Source organism: Talpa occidentalis, unplaced genomic scaffold (assembly GCF_014898055.3).
Source record: "Talpa occidentalis isolate TD23 unplaced genomic scaffold, MPIMG_talOcc4v2.1 talOcc4.15, whole genome shotgun sequence".
Classification (NCBI taxonomy): domain Eukaryota; kingdom Metazoa; phylum Chordata; class Mammalia; order Eulipotyphla; family Talpidae; genus Talpa; species Talpa occidentalis.
In genome coordinates this window covers 1,309,214-1,326,597 of record NW_023601543.1, presented here as the reverse complement: position 1 = coordinate 1,326,597, position 17,384 = coordinate 1,309,214, and the positions used below count along the sequence as shown (strand labels likewise).

Genomic DNA, 17,384 nt, shown 5'->3' with positions numbered 1-17,384 from the left:
CCTTTGGCCGGCTTATTGCAGACTGCAAACCACAGAGACAAGAACCTTCTAGGCACCAGAACTGTATTTACAGAAGTATCACCCCAGGCATAGCCCCAACTATGGGGAAGAGCCCCCAAGTGTAAAGTGTGCCCCACATGGGGTGTTCCCTGACCCTGGAGAGGCAAGAAACCAGAAAGCTCCAGTGCCCTGCCCAGCAGTGGGCCTCCCCAGGCAAAGCCGACTGCTGGGTGCAGGGCCCTTTTACCTCTCACTCATCAGGCCCCGGCAGGATCGCCATGGGGCAGGTGGGGGCACGAGCCCGGGCGGGCCCTGGCCTGTGGAAGACCTGGCTCAAAGCCCCTGCCCTTAGCCACTACCACTCCAGGCCCCCTTCGTCTGCCCCTAAGATGCCATGAAGCCACTTTCTGTCCCTTCAGATGTGCACGTTTCCCTCAGCCCCGCTCCCCTTCCTGCTTGCTGCTCTCTGCTGGCAGGTTTCTAGGTGACTTAGTTGATATCTGGGCCAAAGGGGGGGGGCACACCAGAGAGCAGGGAGGTCGTGGGGACAGAGAGGGGACAGGAGGTGACTGTGGTTTGGGGGCTTCACGGTGTTACTCTTTCCACTGTTAAGGATGTTTGAATACATGTCCAATGGACAGTAAAAACTCAACACACAAGCAGACAAACCGACCTTCTGCCTAGCAGGGCACGTGTCCTCTGAGTCCCCCTCCGGCCATGGCAGTGGCCCGGCTCACAGACCAGAGGGAGCCAGAGCTCCCCAGCTTCTCTCCTGGGGCCACTCTTTGCCCCGGGGACCTCCGAGAGCCACCTGCCCTCTGCCTGCGCAATGACAGCGGGCGGTGGGCGGGTGGTGCACCTCAGCCTGCTCTCCCGGCACGGCACGCGCCTCCCTCTCTGGTCCTTTCAGCTTTGGCTGCTTCCGCACGCCCTTGCCAGTGACCGCAGAGCCGTCCAGCCTTGTGCTTGCTGCCCTCTTCCCTCTCCGCCTCACGTACTCTTTTTGCAGATCTCAGCATCGCTCCCTGTCTACACCTTTGCCTTTGTCAGCCCCCGTGGGGCTACCTCTGGCCCGGCCTTGCAATCCAATGGACACCAAGCTGGGGGGAACACACCCCTCAGCCCCACTGGGGTGGGGTGGGGCTGTGTTGTGCTAAAGCTCAGGGCCCTAGGTGCAGGCAGTGCATGGCTCATGTGGGCCCTCGGGAAGTGGCCCAGCTTCCAGATTGTTCGTGAAAGATGTGCTCACGAATGGCCTCTTCCTGGGCCACTGCCTGGGCTGCCCTGTTAGCCCCGAGTGACCGACCACCCATGCAGCAGTCAGCCGTCCTTGGGGACCGGCAGATTGAGCAAGAAGTGTGGCTTGCTAGGTCGCCCCTCCCATCTCCGTGTCTGAGCCTCAGAGAAGCTGGTTAGGGAGGACCCCAGAATCTGTGACCCCCCCCACCCCTGCCAGGCCCAGCTCAGATCCACCTATGGGAGATCACAATGATAGAACCAGTTCCCCTTTCGAGAGGAAAAAAATGGCTGGGTGGGGTGGGGCAGCATGGCCCCCACACCGGGAGCCTGACCTGGCCCATCTAGCTGCTGGCCTGGCCCCAAGAACCACCTCTCTGCTCAGGCCGAGGCTCTGGGCGGGCTCAGGACAGAACTCCAGGAACCACTCAACAGACTAGCCCCCCCAGGCCACCCCCCCATCTTCCATCTCACCAAATCTGTCCCTCTGCTTGGCCCACTGCCAGCAAGCCGGCTCCGCCCCTCTCCAGGCCTCAGTGTCCCCATCTGGGCAGTGGAAAGTTTGACTCTAAGGCTGTGCCTGCCCAGAGACGCCAGGAGGCCTGGGGTGAGTGGGAACGAGCTGTGTCCATTCGCGGCATGCCCCAAGGAGGGGCACTGGGGTGGTGAGGAGGTGCTGGGGGCATCAGGAAGAGGGGGGCTGCTAGCCCCGCTGTCTACAAGAAAATTGCTCCCTTTGAAGCAGTCCGGGGGGCCGAGAAGCCCCTCCTCTCTCCCTCCCCCTCTCCTCCCTCCCTCCTCCCTCCTCCTCCTCTCACCCCACCAGCCCCCACCCTCCTCCCCTCCCAGTCAGCCTCAGCCGCAGCCTCCCTCCTGCCTGCTCTGTCTCCCTCTCTCTGCAAACTGCTCTGGAGCGAGCGGCTGCTCTCAGAGGCCCCGGGCCCAGGACCCACCCGACGCCCCAGCCTGCCCACGAGCCGCCAGTGCCGGCCGCTCCCCTGTGCAGGTAGGGCCTGCACGCCAGCCCCCCACCGTCCCTGCTGTTTCCTGGCTGTCCCAGCCCTACTCTGCGGCCCCCTCCATCCTCGGGCTGCCCCGCACTGCCCCTGCCCCTGTCCGCTGCCCTGCCGCCCTCCTCCGCCGGGCTGCCCTGGATCCCCTGCGCCCTGTGTGCCTTCCTCAGCACCCTGCAGCTCCGCCTCCCTTTTCCGCCTCTTCTGCTCTCCCTCTTCCAAGCACCCTCTCTGCCTCCTTCCCTCTCCCCCTGACCTCACCCAGCTACATCTCACCCCTGCTCCGCTACCTCCCTCTCCGTCTCTCCCTTGAGGGTTCTCACCCTCAACTGCCACCCCCCACCCTCACCCAGGGGGCCCTCTCTCTCTGCCGGCAGCGTGCCCTGCGCCCCTGCCAGCCGGACTCTGTGTGGGTGACCGGCAGGGTGCAGGAGGGCCTCGGGGCCAGATGTCACCCCCTCTTCTCAAGACCCGGCTTCCCGGGCACACCTCAGGCATCCTGCCCAGATACTCCGCTTACCCACAGGCTGCCGCCCTGCCTCCACCTCCCGCCGTGAGGCACAGGGCTGTGGCACTCTGGCCAGGGGGCCTGAGTGAGGCTGCCCGGGTGGCTCAGTCTTGTCCAGCCCCTAGGGCTGAGACTCGGAATGAGGGGGGAGGCAGAGGGAAAACCAGGCCTGGACAGTGTGGAGATTCTGGGTAAACGCCAAGCCCCAGGCCCATTTCCAAGCCAGGACATCAGGTCTCACAATGGACAGCTCTGGGTTGGGTGGGGATCAAGAGCAAACTGAACAATTCCCTGTCCCCCAAAGGCAGCCCTCACGGGCGCATGAGGTGTCTCTGGAATGGAGAGAGCCCCCCCTCGTCCCTTTGGGAGGGGGCCGCCCTGCCCTCTCCTCTGCCCTGCCCGCATCACACACCAGTCGGGACAGAGCTGGGCCAAGAGCCGGGGTCCCAATGGCTGACCCGGGCTGTTGACGTCCCAGGGGACCGTCTAGTGTACCTGAGCGTGACTCATGATGGCACCGTCAGCCACACCGCGTGGGGACCGGAGTGGGAGGCCGCTGAGCTCCAGCGAAGGCCAGCGTGCTGAGGGACCCGTAACGGGAGCCCTGGAGGGGGATCAAGGGAGAACGGGCGCTCTGGGTGCCAGGGGAGGTGGGGGGATGGGAGCACTTCCTGCCACCCAGGTGTTCCAGGGTGGGCTGGCGCCTGGGCCCAGGTCTGTGACGGCTGCGAGCGGGTCAGGGTGGTGGGTGGGGTGGGCCGGGCAGGGCTCAGGGAGGCTGCTCAGCCCGCACGTGTGGCTGGCGCCTCTGCCCGTGTGCAGCCCTGCCCGCCAGCTCTCCGTCCAGGAGGGGCTGTTGAGACTGAGATAAGCTGGAAGTACTCAGGCCTCCTTTGGTGCCGGGAAAGAAGGTTCTGGGCCTCTGAACCCAGGGGTGAGGCCTCTTTAGGAGAAGGTGGGCGCACGACTGCACACATCCAGGCGAGCCTCCTCAGGTGCCGCGCAGCTGCCGACGCCGAGTGCCTCTGGGGCGGCGGGCAGAGGCACCTCCTTGTGGAACCTGCCTCAGAGTGGTTCCTGGGCCAGTGTGGGGGAGCCTTCGAGGGCAGGACTGTGAGGACCATGGGAGGGGCGGGTTTTGGGGCGGGAGGGCAGCTGGCTAGCTGCCGGTGCTATCCTGGCCCCTGGCCTGCCAGACCATGCCACCGGCCTTCCCTGAGGACCCAGGTCACGGTGGACACTAACCGCCCCTTGCTTAAGTGCCCTGCCTTGGAGCAGGGACGAGGGGCCCCCTGACGCAGACAGGGTGTCTGAGGCACAGCCCCTGGCCTCATGGGTCTGGCGGCACGTACTTCTCGTCAGGGGTCCCGAGCGCCGGGTGACCTAGGCACACAGGCCTGGCTTTCTCCCCGCGCCACGAGCAGCCAGCAGCCGTGGCCCTTCGGACGACAAAGAAAGGGGAAGGAGAGGAGGAAAGCGTTTCCTTCCGCGGTCACTCAGCCAGGCCTGAGCGTCCCTTCCAGCTCCGCATCCAGCCACCGCTCAAAGCCGGGCGAGCCGGGCGAGGCGCGGCCTGCAGTGACAGTGCACACGCAGCCTGCTGAGGGGCTGCCCCTTCCTCCGCGCCCGTGCTTCCGGGGCCACCCCGCCCCTCTGCTCCCTGGAGAAGCCCCAGGAGGCATCACAGCACCAGCTGTCCAGGCAGTCACTAGTCCCCGCCCCTTGGGGACTCGGCACCAGATTGACATCCCCCGACGTGTCCCCTCAGACTCCCAGCGGAAGCCCCACGGCCCGTTGCTGGCCATTTGCCCTGCAGCTAGGGTCTCCGGGACCCCTCCTCTTCCTCGCTTAGCCCCGCAGCCCTCACCGTCACACCCACCGCGACCTTCTCCAGCGCTTCCTCATCCTGTACTTAGAGAGCAAGAGTCTGGTCCCTGCCTTAAGCTGCTGGGCTTGGCCCCCTGGTGGACAGGGACTGGCTGGCCCCAAGGTGGGGTTTGGCTTGGATTGGGGTCTGGGGGCGGCACTCTCCTGAGGCGCCCTGCTGTGAGTGCTGGGTACAAAGTGGCTCGCGCGCCCTCTGCAGGCAGACGGAACAGGCTCTTGCCAGGGCGGCCCTCCCGCCTTTCCGTGGGCTGCCCCTGGGGCAGTCAGTGTCCATCCTCTCCCTCACACACTGGGGTCACTCACAGAGCCCTTTCTGTAATTCCTATCCGAGAGGGGGCCAGTGGGGGTGGGCTGGGCGCCTAGGGAGATGGGCTGGGTGTCTGCTCGTCTAGTCCTCCCTGCACCTGAGGCCCACTGAGGACACCTGACCAGCCTCTGGTCACACCCTTCTCTAGCCTTCCGGAAGCCGCTTCTCAGGGCTCCCTGGGGTGGTGGGCCTGGGCCCTCTTGGCCACCTTCCCTGGGGGAGGGACTGGGGTGCATCTCCCCACTTTCCTGGAGAGCAGCCCTTTCTCCCACCTAGAGCCTGCAGCCCGAGGGCCCCTGGGATGTCCTTCGCTGCCTGGGAGTTCCTGAAGCCCCACCCCACTGGCACCACCGAGGGTGCCTTCTGGTCTAGTGCCCACCAGCCTCAGTTCTTCTGGACTCTGCAGAACACGAGCCCCTGTTGCCTCCTGGCAATTGATAAGGCAGCCCGGGCCTCGCCTACCCGCACCCTGGAGGGACCATCTGTCAGGTGTAGGGGGCCAGGGTCTACCCAGCCTCCTTGGCCCCTGGTCTGCACACGGCATCCAAAGGCCAAGCTGCAGAAACCCTGGCCCTGGCTGAGCTGGAGGCCGAGAGGCGGCCGCTGCCTGCACCCTGCGCGACTCCGAACTGGCCCCTTCTCCTCCTCCACCGGCTGCCTCTGGGGTTCAGATGGCCCCGGGGGATACAGCAGGCAGAGGCCCGAGCAGCTGCAGAAATGAGAATTGCGGGGGCAGAGGTTGGGCTGGAGGGCAAAGGGCACAGACTGGCCCCACAGCTCTGGCCCCGGAGGCAAGTGACTGACCCCCGTAACCCAAGTCCAGGGGCCTTAGAGGTGGCCCAGCTGCGAGGAGGCGCGCCCAGGCACGCCCTGCAGGGTTGCGGGCGCGCAGGTCCCAGCTGGCGCACAGCCCTGGGGCCCCTGCACCTGGGAAAGGAAGGACTGGAGCGCCCACTCCCATCACCGCACCGTCCTGAGCACAGCCAAGCCCCTTGGCCAAGATCTGAGAGGGAGCGAGGCGGGGGGTGCCTGGGAGCCAGAGTGAGGGCGCTACCCTGTGGGGTCTGGCGCTTGCAGGCCTGGCTTCTCGGGGGGGCCTCCTCTCTGGTGGGTACACTGCCCTGTGGGTGGTGGGGGCTACTGACGGAGGCAGCCAGAGACAGGCCCCCGGCTTGTCCAGGGCCAGAGCGCCCTAGCGGGCTCTGCTTTCCAACCAGGACCCAGGGGCGCCAGGCCTCCTGCAGCCCCAGGAGTCTGGGGCCCTTTCACGTCAGAGCCCATGGCATTGTCTGGGGGGGCGGGGTGGGGGGCGGACCCTGGGGCAAGTAGACAGCAGACAATGGAGTCCCGGCCCTCCCTTTCCCAGCTGAGTGGCCTCAGTTTCCCCATTCATCAAGTGCTTCAGGTGGTGCTTCCTTCTGATGGTTGTGGTTCGAGGGGGCAGGCGGGGACTGCATCAAGGAATCCCCCGAGTCCCCTGCCCTGCCACTAGGCGGTAGATCTTTCCCTTCCTCAAGAGAACATGACAAGTAAGAGCTCAGGGTTCCTGTAGCATGCGGGAGGGTGAGGGAGGACAAAAAGGAAACCAGGACCCCCGGTGACCTGAGTCATAGGCGGCCTGACCCCTGCATGGCGGGAGGCCAGCAGTTGGACCCTGCTACCTGCTGCTTCTGGGCGGGGTGGGGGTGGGGTGGATGGCTGTACTTCGCAGCCATGAGAAGAGCGATCTGGCCTGGACAGCACCCAGCACCTCAGCCCTGCTCCAGTGCCAGACCTTGACAGCCCACGGGCTGGTTCTCTGCAGTGCCCCGGGCCTGCGTTCAGTCCACCCCAGCTCCAGGCCTCACCCCACCTGCACGAGGGCCGCAGCGACCGGCAGGTTCCCTGGCCACACCTTGCCATCTGCTCCCCTTGTGGCCTGGCTGGTCTGCTGAAGCAATGGCGGTGGGCGCAGCGGGGACTGGGGTGCATGCAGACAGCCATGACCAGCCCCCACAGTGTTACCCCAGACTCGGACTTCGGCAGACCCCTGGGTGGCCCAAGTCCCTCTCGCCACTTGACTGGCCAGCGTAGGCTAGGCCTGGCAGGAGCAGCAGCAGCGGCTGGGCCTGGGCACTTACCCACCTGGCGGGCAGAGCTCTGGGCAGCAACCCCTGCCCCCTCCCTGCCCCCGCTCTGGTTTGCTGGGTGAAGCTGGGCCCAGCGGGCTTTGGTGAACAGAGGGGGCATCCTGCAGTGCCAGGACCCCAGCAGCACTGGCTGGGAGGTGGCGAAGGGTCAAATCAGGTTGGGTGGCTCCAGCTGCGCTCTGCAGCCTGAGGCCACAGGACAGCACTCAGCGCCTGCCACTTGGCAGCTGCGGGGCGCACATCTGTGGGCACCCTCCCAGGGCCTGCCAGACCTCAGACCTTGCTCCCCACCGCCCTTGGCCTGGCCTGAATGCCTGGCACGGCCCCTCCATGTTCTCGGAGGCTGCCAGGCATCTTGTTTGGCCGCAATCTGGAGCCCTCCACTGGGGACTGTGCCGCTCCCAGAAGCAGACAAGGAATGTGCTATTGGGGCGCAGGCGCCAGGAAGCCCGGCCTCTTCCTCCTCACACCTCACTTCTTCCCTTGGCTCCAGAAGGGGGTCCAAAAAGCACATGGCACCCTTTGATGAGGCTTGAGGCCCTCCCTGAAGTCCTTGGGGACCCACCCTCAGAGGCTGATGGCAGAAAACAGGCCCAGAGGTCCTGGCAGGGAGGGACTGGCAGTGGTGGATGCCTGAGTCCCAGGCCACAGCCCTGCCTGCTTCTGTGGGGGGGCAGGTTTAGGCTGGGGGGTGCCTAGACCTATATATAGCCCTCCAGCCCCCTCTTGGGTCACCACCACCCACCTCAGCATTCTCAGCCCCCCAACCCTTTCCCCCGACCTGCCCCTCCCCACCCCCGGGACTGGGGCTCCACGTCTCAGGCTGAGCCCTTGGCTTTCACTTCCATAAAATGGGACTAAGAACTGTGTGGGGGCCCAGGGGGCCTTTCTCCTGTCCCGGCCCTCCCGAGGCTCCTCCTGGCTCTGCGGGGAGCTCTCTCCCCTCCCCCCAGAAAATGCTGACTTGAGTGGAGTGCCCAACCAGTTTCCTCAAGGGACAGACCTGTGCCTAAGGCCTGTGGCAACCGCCTTGACAGCCTGGCACTGCCCGGGCCCACTCCGGAGCGGGAGAGACAGGCGGACCTTGTCCTGCCGCTGCCACGGGCCTCAGTGGGAGGGTTGCGCGCCAGCCGGGACCTGTGCAGGGACTGGCCCCTCTCCACACCCTTCCCCCAGCCCCTTGGCAGGCGCTGCAACACCGGGGGGGCTGCCCCCAGCTGGCTTACCCCCCTCCAGTGCATGGGCTCGTCCCACGAGTCTGAGCGGCCTGGGGTCTGAGCGGCCTGTCCTGCCCCTGGTGGCCTTCGAAGAGCCTGCCCCTCCCCCTCCCCATGCCGGGGCAGAGGCTTCCTGGGGGCACCTCCAGCCCTGCCAACCCTCAGGCAGGCTGGAAGGGGGCCTGTCTGCTCAGCCTCTCCCCACAGCTGCCCCCCCCAACCTGGCCAGGGGGCCTGGCGGCAGCAGAGCCTCCCAGCCCTGACTCATCCCCAGGGGCAGCGCTCTGGCAGGGGTGCAGGGCAGGGGGAGGCAGCAGTCTCCTCCCTCTCCCAATCCATCTTGCTCTCCCGCCTTCACCCTCCCCTTCCTCCTTTCTCCCGCGGCTCCTCCTCCTCCCTTGGTCCAGAGGCAGAGCTGGCGGGCCTGGCATACCCGGGGAAAGGAGGGAGAGGCTGCCCAGGTAGGCCACCGCGGGGCTGCCCCCTACACTACATCCAGGCCTTTTGGGGTCCAGCCTGGGGTTGATGGGACCTGGGGTGTGGTCGTGCATTTTGAGGCTTGAGCCAACCGGGGAGGCTGGGTGAACCTCAACTCGGAGACGCCCCATGACCTGGGGCTCAGCATGAAGTCCAGTTCTCTGTGTCTGCAGTGTCTGCAGAAACAGCCCCAGGACGCGCCTGTCGCGGGGCGGTGCGGCTCATTTTCTGAACTGAGACAGGCAGACAGCCTCTCCAGGCCTGTCCCTAAGGGCCATGGACTCGGGAGGACTCTCGGGGCCTGCTGGGGCCACTCTAGGGCTGTCTCCAAAGCTGAGCCCATGCCCTGTCCCTGCCCAACATGCCCCAGCTCTGCCCCTGGGGATGATGGGACCCGAGGGTGGGTGGTGAGCAGCCCGGTCAGGGTAGGACTGAGGGGTGTGGATGGGGGGACACTCAGGGGCCCATGGGAACCCTAGGTATGGGTGATTATGTCCAGGCTTGGAGGTGGTCTTGCCGCCCCCACCCCGCACCGCCCCCCTGCCCGGCGCTGCAGGTCACAAAGCAGCAGCCAGGGTACGCTGCTGCTCGGGTGCTGCTGCAGGGCCCCTGCCATCGCAGCAGTCATCAGGCTGGGGTTCACCCTACTCCTCTGAAGCCCCATGCAGCCCCTCGCCGGCCAAGGTAGGCCCCAAGTGAGGGCCTCCCTGGGTGGGCCCCCTGGCTCCCCCCTGGCTCCCCGCCACAGCTGTGCCCAGGGCCACCACGGCCGCCTGAGCCTAGGAGCAGGGCAGGAGCGGTTGCTCCTGCTTAACAGATGAGAACACGCCGCGGCCTCCCAGGGAGAGCGGGGAGACGGCGTGGGGACCATGGCCCTGGCCTTCCCTGCTTAGCACTTTCTGCAGCGGAGCCTCCAGCCTCCGCAGGACGGAGGACGGCAGTCAGCAGATGTGGGAGCAGGGCAGGCTCGGGCAGGGCAATGTCCCCTCCCCCAACTCCGCTGCCCAGCCTGGGGGGCCTCCAGACAAGTCTGACCTTGCCCCACCACCCTGGCAGCCGCCTCTCCCCTTGGGGGCCGCTCCAGGGGGCTGGGCTCTGGGCGGGGTGGCGGGGTGGAGGTGCAGGGCAGTGGGGGCCGTCAGCCCTGCACCTCCAGGGGCCAGCCCTCTGTTTCCCTGTTTTGCTGGCCTGGCCCTGTGCCACGGCCTCTCCACTTTCTCAGAGAAACGTGGTGCACCGCCAGCGGCGTGCGCCTTCCCTTCCAGGCGGGAAGGAAGCGGCACCGGGTCTTGGAACGGGGAGCCCACGAGGCCCTGAGCAGTGCCGCTCGCCCACACGCCGCGGTGGTAGCTTCAGCCTGAGTTCTCCAAAGCCTGTGAGGGGCAAACACTTGGCTTCCCTGCCGGCCGCCTCCCGTCTCTCACTGACCCCCGCAGGCCTCCAGCTGACTCAGCGAGCGTGCGTGTGGCGTGGCGCGAGTGTGCATGCATGCGTGGACTTGTTAACTGAGAAAACACTGCATCCCCCCGCCCCGGAAGCCACGTGTTGCCCGGGTAGAGGAGGACCAGCACCCCCATCCTGTGTGCCCACACCCTCTCCCTCTGTCGCTCCTGTCCTGCTGTCCCGGGTCTGGCTGAGGATGGGAGACAGCGTGCTGCCAACATGCGGGTCCCCAGCGCTGCTGAGGGGGGGGGGAGCCAGCGGGCACCCCTGACATCACCCCCTGCCCTGGTCTCCCAGACACACCACCATGTGGCCCCTGTGGTGCCTCGCGTCCCTGCTGGCCCTGAGCCAGGCGCTGCCCTTTGAGCAGAAGGGCTTCTGGGACTTCTCCCTGGATGACGGGCTGCCCATGATGAACGACGAGGAGGCTTCCGGAGCCGGCACGACCTCGGGCGCCCCGGACCTGGACTCATTCACGCCCACCTTCAGTGCCGTGTGTCCCTTCGGCTGCCACTGCCACCTGCGGGTGGTTCAGTGCTCTGACTTGGGTCAGTGCTGGGCCAGGGTGGGCTCGCGTGCAGGGAGGCATCCGCCTTGGGGGTGGGCATGGCAGGGTGAGGGCAGGGAGAGGGCAGGGAGAACATCCCCCCAGCCAGGCGGCGGTTGGCTTGCCCGGGAATGGGGTTCCAGAAAAGCCTCCCTCCGCAAGCCCTGGAGCTTCTGCGCCTCCGTGGGGGAGCCCTGGCCGCCGGGGCCCGGGCCCACCCCGGTGATGGTGGCGCTGCCCCCAGGTCTGAAGGCTGTGCCCAGGGAGATCTCGCCTGACACCACGCTGCTGGACCTGCAGAACAACGACATCTCGGAGCTCCGCCGGGAGGACTTCAAAGGCCTCCATAGCCTCTATGTAAGGCTGCCAGCGCCTTGGGCAGGAGGTCTGCCCTGGGGTCTGGATCCAGATGGGTGTGCGGCGGGGCACACGGTGGGAGGCGGCGGGAGCAGGTTGGTGGACGTGCAACTTCGCTTTGTGGCCCAGGCTTCACCTCATCGGGTCCTTGCAGCCACACAGGGTGCCAGTGGGGAAACTGAGGCACGCAGCAGGGGCAGGCTGGGCCAGGCACAGGGCAAGTGCTGGCGCCCTGCTTGGCCCACTAGGGAGTTGCTGGCTGGGGGGACGAGCGCTGGGCAGGGGCGGGACGGGCGGCGGGAGTGGGCTCTTCACGATGGCGCCCTTCACGCCGGTGCCCGCTCCGCCGCAGGCACTGGTCCTGGTGAACAACAAGATCTCCAGGGTCCACGAGAAGGCCTTCAGCCCCCTGCGGAAGCTGCAGAAGCTGTACATCTCCAAGAACCACCTGGTGGAGATCCCGCCCAACCTGCCCAGCTCCCTGGTGGAGCTGCGCATCCACGACAACCGCATCCGCAAGGTGCCCAAGGGCGTGTTCAGCGGCCTGCGCAACATGAACTGCATCGGTGAGTGCGCCCGAGAGGGCCGCCGCGGGCAAGCGGCTGGAAGGAGGCCGGTGGGCCTCGCAGAACACTCTGGAGATTCTCTAAGGGCATGCCCCAGAGCGCTTAGCTGAGAAACTGGACAGGGGCATTAAAGGGTCAGTTCAAGGGTCCTGTGGAAAAAGTTAGAAGAAAATTGCCTTTCGCCAGCCGCCCTCACGATGGACACACACTCCAGGCCGTAGAGCGGCCAGGCAGCTGGCCGGGAGCAGTCCCACCTTGCTCTCTCTGGCTCCCTCCCTTTCCTCCTGCTCCCCTCAGCCCATGCCAGGGCCTGTGCCCTTGGGGCCTAATAGTCTCAAGCAGCTAGGAGTTTGCAGTTAGCCCATCAATGACCACGTTTTCAGGAGGTGGAGGGGGAGTGGACCTTGGCAGGGCTGCCAGAGAGCCCCAGCCAGGAGCCTGACAGGTGTGTGGGGAGCCACCCCCGCTGGCTCTGAACTGAGGGGCCTCTCTCCTAGAGATGGGCGGGAATCCCCTGGAGAACAGCGGCTTTGAGCCTGGAGCCTTTGATGGCCTGAAGCTCAACTACCTGCGCATCTCAGAGGCCAAGCTCACCGGCATCCCCAAAGGTAGGGAAGCAGACTTCCTGCCAGTGCAGGCCCAGGTGGGCAGTGCTGGAGGGGCAGGAGCCAGCTGCACCCGCCTGTCCTCTCAGGGAGGGCTTCGGCAGCCCCCAGCCCACCACCTGCTGCTCTCAGCCCGGGCCCTCTCTGCGCAGACCTCCCGGAGACGCTGAACGAGCTGCATCTGGACCACAACAAGATCCAGGCCATCGAGCTGGAGGACCTGCTCCGCTACTCCAGGCTTTCCAGGTGTGCGGGACTGGGGTGCGGGCCCCACCCCCCGGCTTTTCTCCTGGGGCCTCTCACTCCCTCTCCCTGTCCCTACACAGGCTGGGCCTGGGCCACAACCAGATCCGCATGATCGAGAATGGGAGCCTGAGCTTCTTGCCCACGCTGCGGGAGCTGCATCTGGACAACAACAAACTGTCCAGGGTGCCTGCCGGCCTTCCGGACCTCAAGCTCCTGCAGGTGAGAGACGCAGCCCCAGGCCGGGACTGGGGCAGGACAGCAGCCTGTGCTCCTGCCTGGCGTGGGCCCAGGTACAGAGTGGCTGGGACCACGTGTCCTCATTTGCGAAGAAGCCCATCGCCTGGAGCCCTCCTCGGTGCTGAGGAAGAGGAGGGAGCAGGCCCTGCTGGGTGGGCAGTGAGGAGGGCAGAGGACAAGTGGGGAGGGCCTGCAGAGGTGGGCAGACAGCAGAAAGGCCTGGGGGGTGAGGAGACAGTCAGGACAGGGGGCGCACAGATCTGTAGCAAGACTGAGACAGCCCAAGGCAGGAGGTAGGTTCCTGGGATTGGGCCAGTGGGCCCGGGTTTGCCCGGGGTTGTGTCAGAGGACCCTGTCCCTGGCTTGCTGTCCAGTCATACGGGTGAAATTGGCCTTCCCTGGCCAGGCTCTGGGCCTCAGTCTCTTCCTCCTGGCTGTCAGCCAGAGCCACCCACCCAGCTGGGCCCTGAATGGAGGGGCGCGGGGGCTGGGCTGAGTGCACCCTCTAGTGGCCAGTGTCCTCTCCGCCTCTAGAGGGCGCTGCGGCAGTCTGCACACCTCTCCTTGAGCTCTGGGTTCCCACCCTACCCGCCCCTGCGCTCTGCCTGTCCCCTTAGCTCATCCCCTGGAAGAGAGGGTTTTCAGGAAGTTGGGGGAATACTAGGCAGCAAGTGCCCCTGAGAACCGAGAGAAAGAGCTGGGAACCTGGCAGGCTTGGCCCCCTTGCGCCCTGGGTCTCTGGATGAGAGGTTGCTCCCCTAGCTGCAGTTGCCACAAGCCCCTTCCCCCCACCCTGCCTAAACCCTTCATCCGGGTTCCTGGTCACACACCAGCGCCTTAATCACGCCCAACTCCTGCGCAACAGCCATAGCCAAGTATCCACCGTGGGAGAACCGCGTCGAGCCCCCAAGGGCCATGCGCGTGCCGGGGGTGAGGCGGCTCCGCGAGGCAGGGCAGGACTCAGAAAGGGTGGGAGCCCGCCCCTTCGGGCTCTGCCTCCATTTGGCCCACCCACACCCGAACGGGCTGGGGAGGCTGGTGAGGGCCAGCCGGGCTCTCGGAGTTGAGCCTGGGCACTCCTGCTGCCCCCAGGTGGTGTATCTACACAGCAACAACATCACCAAGGTGGGCGTCAACGACTTCTGCCCCGTGGGCTTTGGGGTGAAGCGGGCCTACTACAATGGCATCAGCCTCTTCAACAACCCCGTCCCCTACTGGGAGGTGCAGCCAGCCACCTTCCGCTGCGTCACCGACCGCCTAGCCATCCAGTTCGGCAACTACAAGAAGTAGAGGTGGCAGAGGCAGCCTGGCCACCCAGGTGGGGCCTCTGGGGGACCAAGTGGGAGTGGAGCCCCAAGTCGAGCCACACCCAGCCCAGCCCCAGCCTCGCTCCCCGACCCCTACTCACTGCCCTGTGACACGCTCTCCCTGGCTCCCAAGTGTGCAGGTGGGTGTCAGGCCCCTCGCGGAGCTGCCCCAGCCCACTCATCGTGGCCACTCAGAGGCAGCCCCTCAAACCTTTCTTCCCATTCACCCCAAAACCAAATTGTCCCAGGCCCCAGCGTGAGGAGCATGGTCCATGAGTCTGGGGAGCAGGAGGGGCTGGGACGGACGGAGACAGCAGCCCCCCCACCCCAGCACTCTGTCATGTCCTGCCAGCCTCCCACCCTCCTTGGCTCGACTTGCTACCCTTGGCCTCCCGTGCGCCTCCCGCCCTCCTGCAGGTTCATGGCCCCGCCACGCAAGCCACCTGGCTGCACAGAAACGGGCCAGCCCTCTCCCGCCCCTTGCTCTGGTCCTCCCTCTCCCCTCCCACGTCCTAACCCTCAGCCTGGCCTCTGTGCAGCCCCTGCCCAGACAAGCCAGGGGGAGGCAGTTGCCCAGACCTTGGCCCCAAACCCGGAGGGTCCTGGAGGAGTGGCACAGCCTCAGGGGGCCAGGACCTGCACCCGCTCGCCACCTTCTGTGCCACACACCCGACCCTGCGAGGCCGCCCCCGGGAGAGGCGCAGCACCCCCTGAACTCCCAGCAGGGCTTCTCTCGGCCCTCCTCGGCCCCCATGACTAGGTCCTCCTCCCCTGAGCTCGGGGCCCAGGCAGGGATCAAGCAGTGACCCTTCAACGGGGGAGCTGCTTCTGAGGCTGTTGCTGTCCTTCAATTAAAGAAGCGCTGTGCATGCAGCTGTGTGTGCGTCGGTGTTGGGCTGGCCCTGGGGCCCCGAGCAGAAAGGGGAGCCCGGGCTCTGCCTCTCCACGCCCGCTGGCTCTAAGCTTCCTCTTCGCCACTTGCCCAGCCTCAGGGTGCACATTGCGCCCGGGTCAGTGCCCCTCCTTTCCAGGCCCTTCTGTAGACTGGGCCCAAGGGAGCGTCTGCTTCTAGAGAGCAGCGCTCACCAAGCACCTGCCACTGCAGAGCACCAGGCTCGGCCCCACCCTGTGCCGGGAGCCTGGAAATCATAGGGCAGAGGCGTCCAGGTTGTGTGAGCACCAGAGGGCGCGCAGCCAGGGCTGGGCCGGCAGGGTCCCCGCAGACCCCCATCCAGGAGGTCGCCCTGTGCACCAGGAGCGCGGGCCTGGGGGCAGTGTGTGGCGTCGCTCCCGGCACAGGACCCAGGCGCTAGCCTGAGGACACAGGCCTGCCCCGGAAAGGTGCCCCTCAGACACAAGCCCAGAGAGCTGAGGCAGCGGCGGGCCAGAGCCCCATGGGAGGGGCCGCTGCCTCAGGTGTCGGGACCCTGGACTTCACCGGCCGCCCAAGACAGTAGAGCAGGCGGGGCCCTCCGGGAGCACCAGCCCAGGAGGGCAGAAGCCCAGAGACGCCACGCGCTAGTTCTGAATACGCCAGCTCCATGCCCTTGTGCCCGGCACCAGGGCAGCTGGTGCTCTTGGCTTTCTCTTTTGGGGCTGGGAGGCCCCGCTCAGCGCGGCGGCCACTGGCAGAAGGTCGCCGCCGGCACCACAGCGCTATTCTGAGCCGAGTGCTCCACAGCCCAGCGTCTCTGTGGAGCTGTGCTGGCCGGGGCAGGAGCCAGGGCCTTCGTCAAGTCCCCTGGCTGGGCGGAAGCCAGGAGGTGCAGAGGAGCCTCTGGCTGGGCCCCAGGGACGGCCCCGCAGGGCTCACAGTGTAGGGGACGGTGTCCTGCCCAGACTGGACGCTGTGAGGGGGCCTGCAGAGCCCTGGGGAGATGAGCAAAGGGCTGACGGAGGCCAATCTCCCGTCCCGGAACAGCAGATCAAAGGCAAATCGCCCCCCACTCACAAATGTGTTGCAAACCATCTGATGATGATGATGACACAAAAATTGAGAAAGATGGAACTTTAAAAAAAAAAACCATGGTCACCTCAAGGTTAACCCTGCCAGCTTCCCGCGCCCCTGTAACTTTCACATACACGAGAGTCCCCTGAAGGAGCCGCAGCCAAGGAGCAGCCCTGGAGCGACACGGGCCTGGGGTGGGGGACATTTCCGAGTACTTGTGGCAGGTCAGGTGCCTTCTGGAGGTGGCGGGCCCAGCTGGAGCCTAAGCCAAATCCACCGCTCCGGTTTAGACAAGTTGGGGCTTGCTGGAGGGGCAGCCAGCCAGGCTGCCAATGGCATGGCAGGGGTGGGGAGCAGGGCATCAGAGGCACAGCCCCTCTTCAAACGGCTCCAGTGGCTCAGCCTTACTCTATTGCCTGTGGCCTCCAGGCTCCACCCCTGCGGGCCAGGCTCCAGTGGGGGCCAGGGGCAGGCAGGGGCTGCAAGAAGCCAAGTTGCCTCTGCTCTGGACAGGGCTCCCAGGCTGCCAGGGCAGGGGCAGGGTGCCCAGGAGCTGAGCTGGCCTGCAGGCCGGTGGGCTGGCAGGAGTGCCACTCTGAGGGCCACAGCCAACCCCAAGTGTGCAGAGGATGCTGGCTTTCCAGAACCTCCAGGGGGAATGTACTGAGCCCCTGGGAGCTGGAGGGGAGGGGTGTGTAGGGCCTGACTCTAGGGAAGCCAGAGCTTCCAGGGGCTCTGAGTCTCTCCCGGGTTAGTTCAGGAGGCCACAAGTCTGAAATCCTGGTGTCTGTGGGGCCTCACTCCCTCCAAAAAGTCTGGGGTGGCTCCCTTGCCCTCTCCAGCTTCTGGGGGGCCCCCAGGAGTTCCTTGGCTGGTGGACTTGTCACCTCCATCTCTGCCTCCTCTATGCCAGAGCCTCCTGGCCTGTCTGGTATGGCATGATCCCCTCAGCCCCTCTCTCCTCTGAGGACACTTGTCAATATCCCTTGTTGTCCTTCCGGGGTAATCTTGGGGGACCTCCCATCTCAAGATTCTTAACTTCATCACCTCTACAAAGCCTCTCCGAATAAGCCCTGGTCTGTCTGCGGGGATGAGGACACACGCTTATCAGGGCACATGCCACAGACTGCGGCTGGCCAGACCGCCCCCCACCCCCACCGCCCCAGGCCTTGGGGGGCGAGGTCTGAGATCTCAGCCAGGGAAAGCATGGTCACGTGAAGAGAGGGGCCCAGAGTGCAGCCAGAGGTTCTTCTGACTCAAGGCCGGTCGGGCTGAGGATTGTTGTCCCCAGAGGAGGCTGGGCCAGCCACAGCCGGGCCCGAGGGAAAGCAGAGGGGGCGGGACCCCGGTGGCA

At 65.9% G+C, this 17,384-nt stretch overlaps 1 protein-coding gene across 2 annotated transcripts; it reads left to right on the top strand.

Moving 5' to 3' along the window:
• Window positions 1-2,097: 2,097 nt before the first annotated feature.
• BGN (biglycan) lies at window positions 2,098-14,975 on the top strand. 2 transcript variants are annotated; one of them, XM_037511790.2, is made up of 8 exons: window positions 2,098-2,242; window positions 10,515-10,765; window positions 11,009-11,121; window positions 11,474-11,687; window positions 12,185-12,295; window positions 12,445-12,538; window positions 12,619-12,757; window positions 13,868-14,975. In XM_037511790.2, the coding sequence occupies exons 2-8, from the start codon at window positions 10,525-10,527 to the stop codon at window positions 14,063-14,065; spliced, it is 1,110 nt and encodes a 369-aa protein (XP_037367687.1). In that variant the 5' UTR covers window positions 2,098-2,242; window positions 10,515-10,524; the 3' UTR covers window positions 14,066-14,975. The 2 variants fall into 2 exon arrangements, with proteins under 2 accessions (XP_037367687.1, XP_037367688.1); XM_037511791.2 differs by lacking the exon at window positions 2,098-2,242 and adding an exon at window positions 8,648-8,758.
• Window positions 14,976-17,384: the final 2,409 nt, after the last annotated feature.

Excerpts from the sequence above, each read along its gene's own strand:
- BGN (XM_037511790.2), top strand. The coding sequence starts at position 10,525 with ATGTGGCCCCTGTGGTGCCTCGCGTCCCTGCTGGCCCTGAGCCAGGCG. Across the intron at positions 11,688-12,184 it reads GCGCAACATGAACTGCATCG|AGATGGGCGGGAATCCCCTG; the intron begins GTGAGTGCGCCC and ends CCTCTCTCCTAG. Across the intron at positions 12,758-13,867 it reads CGGACCTCAAGCTCCTGCAG|GTGGTGTATCTACACAGCAA; the intron begins GTGAGAGACGCA and ends TGCTGCCCCCAG.